General features: G+C 36.9%; 1 protein-coding gene across 1 annotated transcript in view; it reads left to right on the top strand.

Moving 5' to 3' along the window:
- LRRIQ1 (leucine rich repeats and IQ motif containing 1) overlaps positions 1 to 14319 on the top strand; it is a 210355-nt gene that overhangs the window by 132174 nt on the left and 63862 nt on the right. The window contains exon 22 of the mRNA XM_088455388.1: positions 2694 to 2795. Within this exon, the coding sequence (XP_088311514.1) occupies positions 2694 to 2795 (102 nt within the window). The remainder of the gene's footprint in view (positions 1 to 2693; positions 2796 to 14319) is intronic.

Genomic DNA, 14319 nt, shown 5'->3' on the forward strand with positions numbered 1-14319 from the left:
ATCTTAGCTGTGTATGTATAAATGCTTCACGCTGCTAGTTGTGTCATATAACAATCAGGATTAAGCACAGTACTTGCAAAAGGCTGTTTTCTAAAGGAAAAAGTAAGAAACCTAGAAATAGTAGGAGTCGCTGATATTACTTATCACATCATTACTAAGTGGAGGTGGAGTTATTAGGCTATACAGCTACATGTAACATAAGGTATCTTTGTATGCAGAATTTATATAATAAAATATAGTCTTTTATAGGATTCTGTATGTCTGTTGTCAGTTTTAGTATGTTTTTGAACAACATTATGAAACATTGATGTGTGATTTTCTTGTGGGAGGTCATTGGAGGTGTCTAGGCTTCACAGTACTGTATAGGCACTGTGGTAAATGCAAGTAAATAGAGCAGGCAGTATTGGAAAAACATAGGTAGGTATGACCAGGGCCGTAACAGTGGTGTGTGAGCATTGCCCTTGCACAGAGTGCAAGTGGTTCTGTCACAAAGAGTGCAGGGCTTTGTGAACGGCATGGTTGTTGCCTCTTGGCCCCTGGAACAACACCCTGCAGCCAGTATCTGTTCTGCAGTGCCCCCTGGTGCATCATTTGAACACTCCAGGGCAGTGCTGTACTTCCTGGTGCAAGTGTCCCCACCCCCACGGCAAGACGTCATGTGTTCAGGATGCAGTATCGGCACAGGGCGCATTACTGTCCTATTACGATTCTGGGTTTGAGGTAATTGGAAACAATTGTTTCAACTTTTAGACCCATTACATGCAATGAGCTAACATTAAAAATGATAGTACAACACACAATAGTAATGCAATGGGGAGCGAGGCCTTGACAGCTGTTATGAAAGAAACTGGAGCCGTTCAGAGATGCTCACAAGTCAGCCCCAATTGCACTCTCAGTGCGTGCATGGAAATAGAATTAGTTATTTATTGACAATTATTTATATAGTGTCAACATATTCTGTTGCACTTTATAATTGGAAACAAAACAGTAATAAAATCAAACTGAGTAATAACAGACAGGCGGGTATGGTATGATTTGTCAACAGTTATCATGTCAACAGTCATCATGTCTACACGAATGATATGTCGACATGACAAACTGTCAACAATCCGTCCCTGGTGGCCCAGTGGTCACATACCTTTTCCTGGCGGCAACCACCCCGAGTAGCAATTGGATAAATTCCCAATTTTTTTTTGCTGCCAAACAATTTGTATAAAGTAACAGATTAAAGTAGCATCACAAGAAGTGGCTAAGCCGCAGAGTCCATTAAATTTGGCCATATGGCTAGATTTTAGGATCGGTGTGGAGACATCTGTAGAACGACTATTTACCCGCACTGCGATTGACAGTCAAGGAGCATTTGAGGGAGATAATGCGGGAGTGGTGGCAAAAACGCAGACGTGTTGCAAGCGTTTTTGGGGTGTATTGCAGCCTGCATCTGCGCTCCCATATGCAATAGGAATGACTCCAGCGTCTCAGTACATGCTACCATTCTGTGCAATCATAGGGTTACTCAGAAGTCTGATTATCGAAGCATTTGCGACCGATGCTGCGTCTTTGTACGCAGATGCTTGGATTTGTGAAGGCGCCGGTGGGCGTCTCAATTCAAATGTAGGCATCTCCGACACTTGCATATTTTTTTACAGCCGCTGCGTACACGGACGAAGCAGCAGCAGCATTAGCCTCCATCCCTGAATCAGGCCCAGTGATATTTTTTAGGTGCAGATGTAATATTAAAACAAAATGCTCCCACCAAATAAAAAAGACATTTTTAACTATGAACTTCATGCAGTGTTTAGAAGGTATCAGCAGCAGTAAGTTCTGCAGATAGCAATAGAATACAATAATAATTATACTTTGCTGAGCAAAAAAACCACAATCCTAGAAAGAAATCATCATTTTGGTACGTTTATTGTATCTAAACTCCTATTCAGATTCCAGTGGTTTTCAAGTGGAGTCTCTCAGAATTGAGGCACTCGTCAAATAAATGAGAAGCATCATAGAACAGACATGCTTTGAAGTTGAAACTGTATTATAAAAATTGGTTCAAGGTTTTAGAAGCATGACAGTCTAAGTTTTCAGATTTTTTCATCCACTTAGTTGATTCTTGATTAGAGAGGCTCAATTCTGTAGCTTTATACGGTCCACTTTTATGTGAAAATTTTTTAAGTTTGCATAAAAATCTATGTAATGTTTCTAAAGTATTCATGGATCTTATTTATACCATGTAAACCAAAGCAAAGATTAACATGTTTATTGTATGTATACTTACCCTGTATTTTCTACTAGCATGTTTGATTGCCTTTATCATGAAATATTCCAAATCAAAGCAAATCAAGAAAGATTGTGAAAATTTATCATGATAAATCTATGCATTGTTTCTGCAATTTTATATAAAGTTAGAAAATGGTAATTCAATTTTACAATTTAAATCTAAAGCTATAAGTTTTTTTTCTTAGTAAATAGGAATTATTCCTTTTTTTTCTCTAATGTAAACACTGTTTGTTTTAAAATTGATATTGTTTGCCATCTTGTCTGCTGTGAAGTGTTGTAGCAGGATGATTTCTTCACATTTCTGAAACTGCTTGAAGACATTTTTTCATGCCAACTAGATCCTAGCAAGAGTAACCTAACCTCTACAAGAGCAAAAGCTATCATGCCCTTTCAATTTTAACATGTACTTTTTCATCTAGACCCAGCTGTGCGCCTGGCGTTGTTCAAAAATAATGAAAATAAACATCCTCCTGCAAAGCCACCAAAGAAGGCGCAGCCAACGAAAATAGAATACTTTCGAGGTTAGTACCTAAGATGCTTTTTTATTTATCTAACTAATATGTGTTAAATCCAAAGAGAATCAATGGTCTATTGCAATGTGATAAAGGTAAATATCTTAGTTTCTTTTGATGTTTCACTCCTGAAAACTTGTATGAAGTTGTAAAAAAAAAATGATATATACATTTATGCATATAGTGAATGAGGGAGGTACATGACTGATCATTTTATGTAATTAATGCATCTGGGTGTTTGTGTGTAAATACACATACATTTATACATGTACAGTGTTCGAAGTAGAAACTTGCAACTAATGTAAGGGACTGCATAGGTTTACTATCAAAGCAGTAGCAGACGTTGCGGTACAGTAAACCGCCGTATACATTATCACTCCAATGACTTTATATATACAGGTTGAGTCTCCCATATCCAAATATTCCGAAATACGGAATATTCCGAAATACGGAATATTTTCAGCATGACTGAGATAATGAAACCTTTGATTTTTGATGGTTTAATGTACATAAACTTTGTCTAAGGCACAAATTATTCAAAAGATTGTATAAAATAACCTTCAGGCTGTGTGTATAAGGTGTATATGAAACATAAATGAATTTCATGTATGTACACACACTTTTTTTGATGCACAAAATTATAAAAAATATTGTCTAAAATGACCTGCAGGCTCTGTGTATAAGGTGTATATAACACATAAATGCATTCTGTGTGTATATTGGGGTCCCATTTCCAAGACATTTCATTATAATATGCACTTATTCCAAAATACGGAATATTCCTATATCCAAAATACCCCTGGTCCCAAGCATTTTGGATATGGGAGACTCAACCTGTATATATATATACACACACACACACACACACTGGTCCAATGTCCTGCACACCTAAAGACGATCTGCAGCTGCTGCTGGTGCCCTCACAGGACAAGATACATGGAACGGAGTTGCGGCACTCGTTGCATGGTAAGACAAATACTCCTTGCAACTGTTAATATAGGTAAATATGTATGTATGTGTGTGTGTCCATGTGTATATATGTGTATATGAATGTGTGAATATGTTTGTGTGTGCATATACGTGTGTGTGTATGTATGTGTATATATATATATATATATATATATATATATATATATATATGTATATATATAATGTTTGGGTGTCTGTGTGCACTCCCATATCCAAGATATTTCAGTTTTAGACTAGTTGAATTAATTAAAACTCTGTTTTATGTGGTTGTACTAGTCTCTGTGACTTTGATCTGCAGTCTACAATAATGGAGAAGATGCATGTTTAGGATCTGTATTTTAGGCTAGCATCTGCATGTTTCCCGGTTTTGATCCTGATATTGCCCCCTTCCAACAAATTGTTCCTCATAAAACTGAGGTTTGCCAGGTAGATCAGTTTGATCACATTATTCTGTATACAGGTTTTTAAAATGTATCCAAATTACAGATGGATATGCCAAATAAATAATTACACACATTTATCTAATACATGTAGAAAACTACATGAAAGTAAGTGTAAGAAAAAGAAATGAATCATATACCCAATAACAGGTTACATTGCATTAATAAAAATTAGATCCTTATAGAATGTTTTATCTTTTTCCGAAATGTTATATATAGGGATGTAAATGTGCTTACACAATACTAAAATTCTCCTGCTTAGATGATTACAACTGTAATACTGTTGAAAAATATTTTTAGTGTCTAATAAAAAAATGTTTTTAATGTCTGAAACCAAAAAACATAAAATACACTTTTAAACATTTAGTTCTTATGTAGATTTATTACATTATTTGCTTGAATGTGCAGGTCATAGTAACTGTTTTGCATGGCTTCCTATTTCTACAAGTCCAATGGATTGAACTTTTCTTACTGTTTATTGACCTTTTGACAATTCCTGAATTAGTGGAAAATTAATTTGATTCGGATAAACGTTTATTTCCAAATTTTCAAAAGTTCATGAAAATCTTTTCAGTTCAATAATTAATTGTTGTTTAAAAAAATAAAACAATAAGGTAAATGGAAATGTAGTCAATGCATATTTACCATACCATACATATGTTCTCAGTTACATGTCACAGCACATTTGGAGGATGATGTGTTTTATGTTGAAACATACCAAACTTCTATATAATTACAAGAGGCTCATTATATTAAATGGTGCATTTTTAACAGTTTAGAATAAAATGCTTCTGTAGAAGGTATAGTACAGAACATAAGATAAGGTACTTGAATTGTAAGAAATACAGTTTGAGTTGTATTGAATGAATAGTAGATTTTGTTTAAAGAAAATTGATTTGTTCAATTGCTGAATAAGAATTACTAAAAGTATTGTAGAGAACAATATGAATTGCAGTTCTTTAGAAACATGTACTGTACATGATTACATGCGATACTGGTTGATATATTGTATTTCCCATATATGAGAGATCCAGTGGAGAAGTAATTTAATTTGTTAATTAATGTTAATGTTAATCCAGCTAAAATAATTTCCACAAAAAACCCTAATCACTTTTAACTGTGTAAATAATAATCTAATATTTCTTTCTGACAATGTAATGATGACAACTTAACTGGTTTCTAACTAAAATGAGAGCTCCCCTAAGTCACTTCTATAGCATAAACCTATATTATTTACACGTAACAGCAATGAGGCTCCAAAGGTCCAAAACAATAACAATTATTCATTAAATGCAGATGGCGGGTAGAAAGCCTGTGGTAAAAACGACATAATACTATTACTCTTCAATGTCTGGGTTAGAAAAGCAATACAGATGTTAAATCCGCACGAAGGAATGAGTCAAAGTGAACAGAGATGGTCAGCGCAGAACACCAGGAAATGCAAAATCCTACATAAGTCGCTATTAAAGGTTCTTAATTATTTAAGGCTACAGTGGTTAGCTTACAATCACATCATATGCAGTGTAAAGGTTCTGTGCCGACGTGCAGTATAGAAACGGTCGACTGTGTCCATTATCCAATGTTGTTTGTTTAAACATTTCGGGCGGGATGTAATAGAGATCGAGTCTCCCGGATGTGCGGGATGTAGACTGATCTCTATTACATCCCGCCCTTCATGTGCAAGAAATCTTGTTTATCCTTATATATTAGGAACAACTCATTTTGCTCACTATACAGAGCAAAGGATTTCCCTTTCACAAAGATATCTTCCTTTGGTGCAAAGCAATGCCCAGAAGCATACAGTCAGATGCAGGAGGTGCAAAACCAGCCACATGGTGACATAACAAAGGAAAATCAGCTGTAGACCAAGGACGCACGGGTCCCGTGAGAGCCTGCGTACTGTTACACCTGAGTACCCAGCACTTATACACTGTATTTTCCTGTACATACTGTAGCATGAGGAGTGAGAACTGAGTTCCTGTCGTACAGACGCCACAGCTATACTTTATGAACCCTATGGGTAATGTGTGTAAACCACTGTCTGACATAAACTCATACTTATATGAACACAACTACAGTGTGTAAGCACTGGACACTGTAATTCAAAAGCATTTCAAAATATTCCTGACTTCATATGTGGCAATAAGAATAATTCTCTGGAACAGTATCCCCTATAATGTACTGTTTAGAATTGCAGCTTCTGTTGGTCAAATAGTCATTCCCTTTATATCTTAATCTGTATAGTTGCCCTGCCATCACCACATCCTATGGTGGGGAATTCCATGGCTGACTATCCTGAAACACATTTTCTATGCTGGTATGCAGCTTATTGTGATCATAAACAGATCAGTGATCTTAATCCCTTATCTGGGTCTAAAAGCAGACTAACTATAGAACTCTTATATCTCTAACCAGTCTCATTACATATTATGAGCCGTGAAATGTTTACATTAAAGTATTAGGACTAGTTCGGTCAAGTGGTTTACATTTGGAGATTTTTGTTCATGCCGTTGTCATCTGGAACGGAGATATATGGACTGTGCACAGAAGACGCTGCATGCTTAGGGATCACTGATCCCAGTCCTGATACAGGACAATTGTTTACATTGTTAGCAATGTTAAATGTGACACAGAATAAACAATATGTTGCATGCTTGTTCAACATTATTCCTTACACATACTACTTGTGTAGAGATTAATAGTCCTCAAATCTGTAGCATGTTATGTTTTCTTCATCATTCTGCATTCTAGATAGAGCAGAACTTGAGAAAATTAAGGTATACTGAAACCACTTATCTTAATCAGATCACACAGCCGTTAATGGATTTTAGGATTGGAGGGTAGTTGCTTCAGTAGCTGCATCAGGCAGAGCAGTATTGTACAAATTTGATAGTAACTGCTTATAGGGGCTGCTTCTTTTTTTGCAATTTGCACCAACTTTTCTATAGTCTTTTTATTGTGTCTCTCATAGGCAAACACGTATACAGTACACACTTATGCATTGACCAGGCTCTTACATTTTGTATGATCACAACGAAATTGGGGATTATTCAGTAACAAATTGCTATTATAGCATATATACTCTAATTTAGTATTAAAAGTAAGGCAATAAAAGGAAATGTCTTCACTGTGGTTTATTGTGACTCTTAGGGGTAAATTTACTAAGATTCGAGTTTGGTCGAGATGACAATCTCGGGTGAGCTTAGGCATGTTTTTCATCTTGCAAATTTACTAAAGACAAACACGGGTGAGTTTGGGAGAAAGTTCTTTAATCTCACTCGTCAAACTCGGGTGAGATCGCAAACTCGAATCTTTTCACCATCGAGCAAACTCGAAAGTACTTTTCATGAAAAGATGCAGTTTGCAAATTTACTAAGATTCTAGATTTCAATCTCGGGTGAGATTAGAGCAAACTCGCAGAGAAATTGAAGTTTCAAACACTCACCCTCCTGAGCTGCGAGTTTGCCAGAAACATACACAGATCAGTGTGATTTGTGTATGTTTCTGCATGTGTAGTTAATGTTTAGTGTTTTTATTTAAAAAAAATTACGTAGGGTCCCCTTCCAAAAGCCATAACCAGCCCTGGACTAGTCAGCCAGTCCTGGTTCCAAAAAATATGGGGAACAAACTGAGTAGGGTTCCCCCATAATTCAGGAATCAGCACCTGGCTGCAGGGCCAGTGCTGGTTTTAAATATAGTGGGAAAAATGCATAGGGGTCCCTCTTTATTTATAACCAGCACAGAACCCAAACTGACCGATGTGTAATGCCACAGCCAGGAGACCCTATTACCGGATCTCCATGGCCAAAACCATTTTCACCCCAAGACAGTCAGGTCAAGCTGGGGATATCCGGGGAGGTGGGGACCCCCCAAAAAGGGTCCTACCTCTCCCGAAACCCCAGGCTTGGTCTGAAGCCCGGGGCTCTTCCCCGCACCCCTGGGCTGTGGGTACGGCTGTAATAAAGAGTAAAATAGTATTAAACTAGTATTAAACTATTGTATTTTACAGTGTAACTACAAGTGCCAGCAGGCGGCCAGCACCCGTACCATGACTGTAAAATAAATAGTTAAAATAAGACAGAACACACACACCGTATATAGAGTAGAGCTTTATTACATAGCTACCTCACACATACTTACCTACTGCCAGATGTTCACGTCCAATCTTATTTTCACCTCCATCCTCGCCCTGGTCTCCGTAGCATCCAGGGGTCTTGGTAAAAAAACAAACTGGCACCCGAACCATATACGTGAACATCTGCCAGTAGGTAAGTATGTGTGAGTGAGGTAGGTATGTAATAAAGCTCTCCTATATACGGTGTGTTCCCTCTTATTTTAACTATTTATTTTACAGTGGGGGTACGTGTGCCGGCCACCTGCTGGCACTTGTAGTTCCACAAGTGCTAAAGGGCAGGCATGCTGGCACTTGTAGTTCCACTGAAAAATACAATAGTTTAATACTATTTTACACTTTATTACCCCCATGCCCACAGCCCAGGGGTGCAGGGAAGAGCCCCGGGCTTCAGACCAAGCCTGGGGTTTCGGGAGAGGAGGGACCCCTTTTTTGGGGGTCCCCACCTCCCCTGAGATCCCCGGCTTGGCTTGACCAGCTTTGTGTTAGAATGCTTTGGCCATGGAGACCCGGCAAGAGGGTCTCCTGGCTGTGGCATTACACCACGGTCGGTTTCGGTCCGGTGCTGGTTTTAAACATAGGGGGACCCCTATGCAATTTTTTTCCCCTATATTTAAAACCAGCACCTAAATTATGGGGGAACTCTACTCATCTTGTTCCCCGTAATGTTTGGAACCAGGACTGGCTGACCAGTCCGTGGCTGGTTATGCTTTTTGGGGGGACCCTACGTAATTTTTTATTAAGATTTAACAGGTAGACCACACAAGAAGCCTTCACATATCTCACTGATATGTGCAGGTTGCTCGCTCGGGAGAGTTTTGCAGAGAGAAAACACTGCAATCTCGGGTGAGTAATTTCATCTAAACTTGCAACTCGGGGGAGATATCTCGATCTGCTTCACCATCGGAAAACTCACTTTCAGCTAAACTCACTTCTTAGTAAATTTGCGATATGAAAAAACGGGAAAATGACCCGAAATTCGGCGATGCAAATCGAGATTAAAAAAAAAAAAAAAAACTTGACCAAACTTGAATCTTAGTAAATTTACCCTTTAGTTCTTATTTATTCATATGTTGCATTTTATGAATAAAATGTACCTGAAAAATAGACTATAATAGGCTGTGTGTCACCTTTCCCATTTGTCAGCTGTTTCCTGAATGCAGTACACTGTATATCATTGTGTTCTTTAAATATATGTCAGGGTGATTGCAATGCCTATTAGCTAAAAAAAAACGGATACATAGAGAGTACTACATCAGTTAGCGTATTGTAACCTGTGTTACATTGCACTACGCGTTCCCAGGACAGTGGTGCATGCATATGCATTCATACATACATACACAATTCTCACATGTATGCCTGCCTGCATCTGTATGGGCAGAGCAGTGCAAGACGGGTGCGTTCTGATGTTGGAAAAGTACAGTGGGTTGCAGACAGTAAACAAATGCATATACAACTGTGTATTACTTGCTGGGAGACAGGCGCATATAGCGGATGATGATGAGGGACTCCAGCACTGGAGATTGGTAGTATGCAAAAACTCTGCTGGTGCTTACTGGTGCTTTATTCATCACTCTGGCATATATTATTCTGTCGTAAACATGTTTAAAAAACAATTTTTTTCAGATTTTTTGTTTTGCATATGCAAGCTAGTGATTTGTTTGTGCTTCATTACACATAGGGGTTTTTGTAGTTTAATAGTGAATGCATTTATTGCATTTAAAATGAATGGCTTACAACATGGATGTAAGTAGGACATAAGTGTCTATGATGTGAGTCTGGCTTGAACTAGGAGCATATGTTCCCCCAATTTTTGTGTTCATCTTTTCCCTCTTGCATAAATTTCTTTATATTATTTGAAATATTTGAAGGGTTAGTATATTGTATATGTCTGTGCGTGTGTGTGTGTGTGTGCTTAACATTTTTTCAATATATACACTGTGCAGCTATTTATCTTGAAGTCTTCATAAAGTATGAAGTATACTGTCTTTTCATGGAAATTTTATATTTCATTTAAAATATCCAAAGAGAGATAATTATGATTTATGTAAACAGATATACTTTTCTTAACACTCTAATTATATAAACCTTTGCAAAATGATAGCAAATATGAACATAGACACATGTGCAGCTAGTAATCCTCTTTGTGAAGTCATATGCTTACCTCTGCACAGTTACACACCATTTTAAAAGTAAAAAGTACAGGTTGAGTCTCCCATATCCAAAATGTTTGGGACCAGGGGTATTTTGGATAACGGAATATTCCGTATTTTGGAATAATTGCATATCATAATGAAATATCTTGGGAATGGGACCCCAATATACACACAGAATGCATTTATGTGTTATATACACCTTATACACACAGCCTGCAGGTCATTTTATACAATATTTTCAATAATTTTGTAGCTCAAGCAAAAGTTTGTGTACATACATGACATAAATTTATGTTTCATTTACACCCTATACACACAGCCTGAAGGTAATTTTATACAATATTTTTAATAATTTGTGCCTTAGACAAAGTTTGTGTACATTGAACCATCAAAAATCAAAGGTTTTATTATCTCAGTCATGCCAAAATTATTTTGTATTTCGGAATATTCCGTATTTCGGAATATTTGGATATGGAAGACTCAACCTGTATTTGCATTATTAGGTAATATGGCAGAATTTGAAGTCTAGAAAAATTTGCCTTGGACTATGGGAAAGATTAAATGGATCAAGGGCGTTTCGTGATAAGGGTTATATAAGTACTTGATGGGTTTAGTATTATAGAAGTGCATAATTTTACATCTAATAAATTATACAATATTAATATTTGAAATAATCAGAACATATTACTTCCTCCAGGAGCTCCCAGAGGGGTCCTTAACATTAGGCAAGAATGGGCATGGGGGACATTGTGTTTACCCATGATTAGGCCACTTTTTCTTACATATGTAACTTCCACATTCATTAATAAATTAATTCTAATGGTTTATATTTTAGACCTTATGATTAGAAGTATTGAAGGAAACGTGTGTAATTTTTGGCACCTAATATGTCCGTTTTGCTCATGTGTTTAAGTCTTAGCGTTTGTGGTTAGTGCTGGTAATTTTTAGATTCAGTGGATGGAATCATATATAAACATGTTTGAAACAGAGAAGTTTGCTATATTTTGGTAAGTAATTTAATCTCTTTGCTTTTGCCAAGTATTAACTAAGGTGTTTTTTCAAAATGTTTTACAAACCTACTCTATGATTTATTGTAATATTCAAATAATTGTCCCTTCCCAAAATTATTTTTTGGTAAGAGTATTTTTAGTAACTATGTATATTATGAAATATGATGTTGCTGCTATTATTATCAATGTATTAGTAGCATTACTCAAGCTCAAAATGTAATTCAACCCTAAAATAGTTAAAACAATATACATAACTTTTCAGTACATTCAGTTTATTAAAATAAGGTTTGTTAAAGATATAATAGGCCATTATTAAGTTTCTCAAATTGTTTTTCATTGAGAAATTTGCTTTCCACATATTTCTAAACTGATATTTAACATTGACTATTGCCGCTGTTGATTTGATTATTGCACTCTCTGTATACAGTATATAACAATCAATATATTGCTGTAAGTGCCATCAAACAAATCATGTAGAATGCTCCGCAGCTATTGAAATCAAATAATTAACCAGGAAGAACTAAAAATACAGCCACAGTGTGGTAAAGGACCCTTAATGCACAACACAAAATGCATTGTGGTTCAAACACTTGTGTCCATCTTAGTATATGACTTTTCAAGCCATCCTGCAAAATTCCATGCCTGATCTGTGGATTGTAACCTATATCCAAAAAGGTCATAGCTGCTCTTCAAGCCCTAATGTCCCAAGTCTAATCTAAAAGAACAGTTCTATCAGTTCTATTTTATATGTGTATATGCCTATATTGAGGCAGAAATGGAAGCAGTCGAACCAACAGTATACATTTTTATGCTGAATTAAAAGTTTTCTCTATTGTCTTCATCACAAAAGTGAGTGCCGGTCCTTCATGCCTTTCTGTACTTCCCGTATTGGGTGAGTGTAATATATATATATATATATATATATATAAAAAGAACAGAGTTCACTCTCCAGGGCTTCTCTTCAAAGTGTAAAAACACCTACTTTAATAATCACAGCATTGGTACAGTAAAATATATATACACAAACTCATTTGCTCATACATTATTTATGGTTTAAGCTGGGTGCGCTGATTTACCATTTTGTAAGAAAATTGCGTCCATCGCTCAGTGTGTACTGGTGATTGCATGCTCATGCGGTTGCTAGCTCCGGTAGTTAGGTTTGATGTGCTGCTAGCAACCTGTGGTAAGCTAATGAGGGATGGAACAGTGATCCTTCATTAACTCGTTCTAGTGTGTACTGGCAATCATCGCTGAAGGGCATTCGTCCTGATGTTGTAATGAATGCCCGTCGCTCCAGTGTGTTCCCACCTTTAGATGAAAATTTTAGACATTGCCAATCTGACTCTGTTAGCTGTAGAGTAATAAGTAGCAATTCACATTTAACTAATGAAGCAGATAACAGTTATGCTTTGTGCTCTTTAATTTCCATGACTAGGGGGTCTACTCAGCATTGATTTTTTTTACATAAAAAATACAGAAACTATGATTTCCGTATTTGTTATGTAAATCCCCTATTCAGCAATGGGATAATGGAGAACATAACGCAATTATCTTCTCCATTGATTCCCATCACACTGCATACCGCACTGTAGGGATCAGCCGTTGATCTCTGTAGTGCTTTAACACTTTTTGCTATTCAGCAAAGCAAAAAGTGTTAAATCACTCGATAAATATTTATTTTATAATGAGATTTCAGAATGGCGTTATATGAGGAAAATACTTATATATCCCCAAAACTGCAGGGACAGAGGGAAATTTTCCCATACGTCCCTGCAGCATCTTGTAAGCCCGCCCAATCTCCATGCCTGCTTTCCGATGATCGCTGACAGGTAAGTCCAATTAGAGCATGTTAAACCTGCTGAAATTGATTGACATGTGTATACAGGTTTTATACTAGCCTGTATACATGTATATTTATGTGTGATTATATTTAAAATTTATATATAAATGTTAAATCTAAAAGCACATAAATATACATGTATACAGGCTAGTATAAAACCTGTATACACATGTCAATCAATTTGGACAGGCTGGAGATGTACTTACCCCGTCGGCGGTCACCGCAAGCAGGGACGGAGACTGTTCCCGAGCACATGACTGAGCATGCGCAGAAGAACAAACAGAAGGGTTTGTTTTCGTAATCCTGAAACAATGCTTTCTGTAACATCGCAGGGACAGCGTGTTACCACAACCGCTGTCCCTGCTCAAAATATTGCTGAACAGCAGCAATAAATTATCATAGTTGGTAAAAACTCGTGACGATGTTGCCCGATAATGTTCTGGGCAACATCATCACTCTTGCTGAATAGACCCCTGAAACACTTATGTTGTGGCACTAACTTTATCATATGTATTGCAGTTATGTACATATACTACAATTAATTGCCCTGGTCTCGTCAACATTTACCTGTGTAAATACACCATATTGTGAAGTTATGCTTATTCAAAACTGTTTTCTGCCTGCCTGTAGCTGATAGTCATTCACTAACATATGTTTGTGTGTGGTCATTTCATTCTTATGGAGCGTACACACGGTCAGATTTGTCAGACTTGTCAGATTTGTCAGATGAACGACTGAACGATTAAACGATTTGGATGATTTGACCAAAGTTTTGAACGATTTGAACGATTTGAACGATTTTTGACTGCATTAAAATGAATGGAATCGTCCAAGTCTGACTGCAAACCCATCAGATGTCAGATATCGTTATCTGACAAACGGGAACGCGCATCGTTGATCGTCCATCGTTCAGGCATGTCAGATATGAACGATTTTCCTTCAGATATGAACGACTGAACGATTTTTAAATCGTTATCGTCCATATC

The sequence above is a fragment of the Taudactylus pleione genome, unplaced genomic scaffold (assembly GCF_031769625.1).
Source record: "Taudactylus pleione unplaced genomic scaffold, aTauple2 ptg000040l, whole genome shotgun sequence".
Classification (NCBI taxonomy): Eukaryota; Metazoa; Chordata; class Amphibia; order Anura; family Myobatrachidae; genus Taudactylus; species Taudactylus pleione.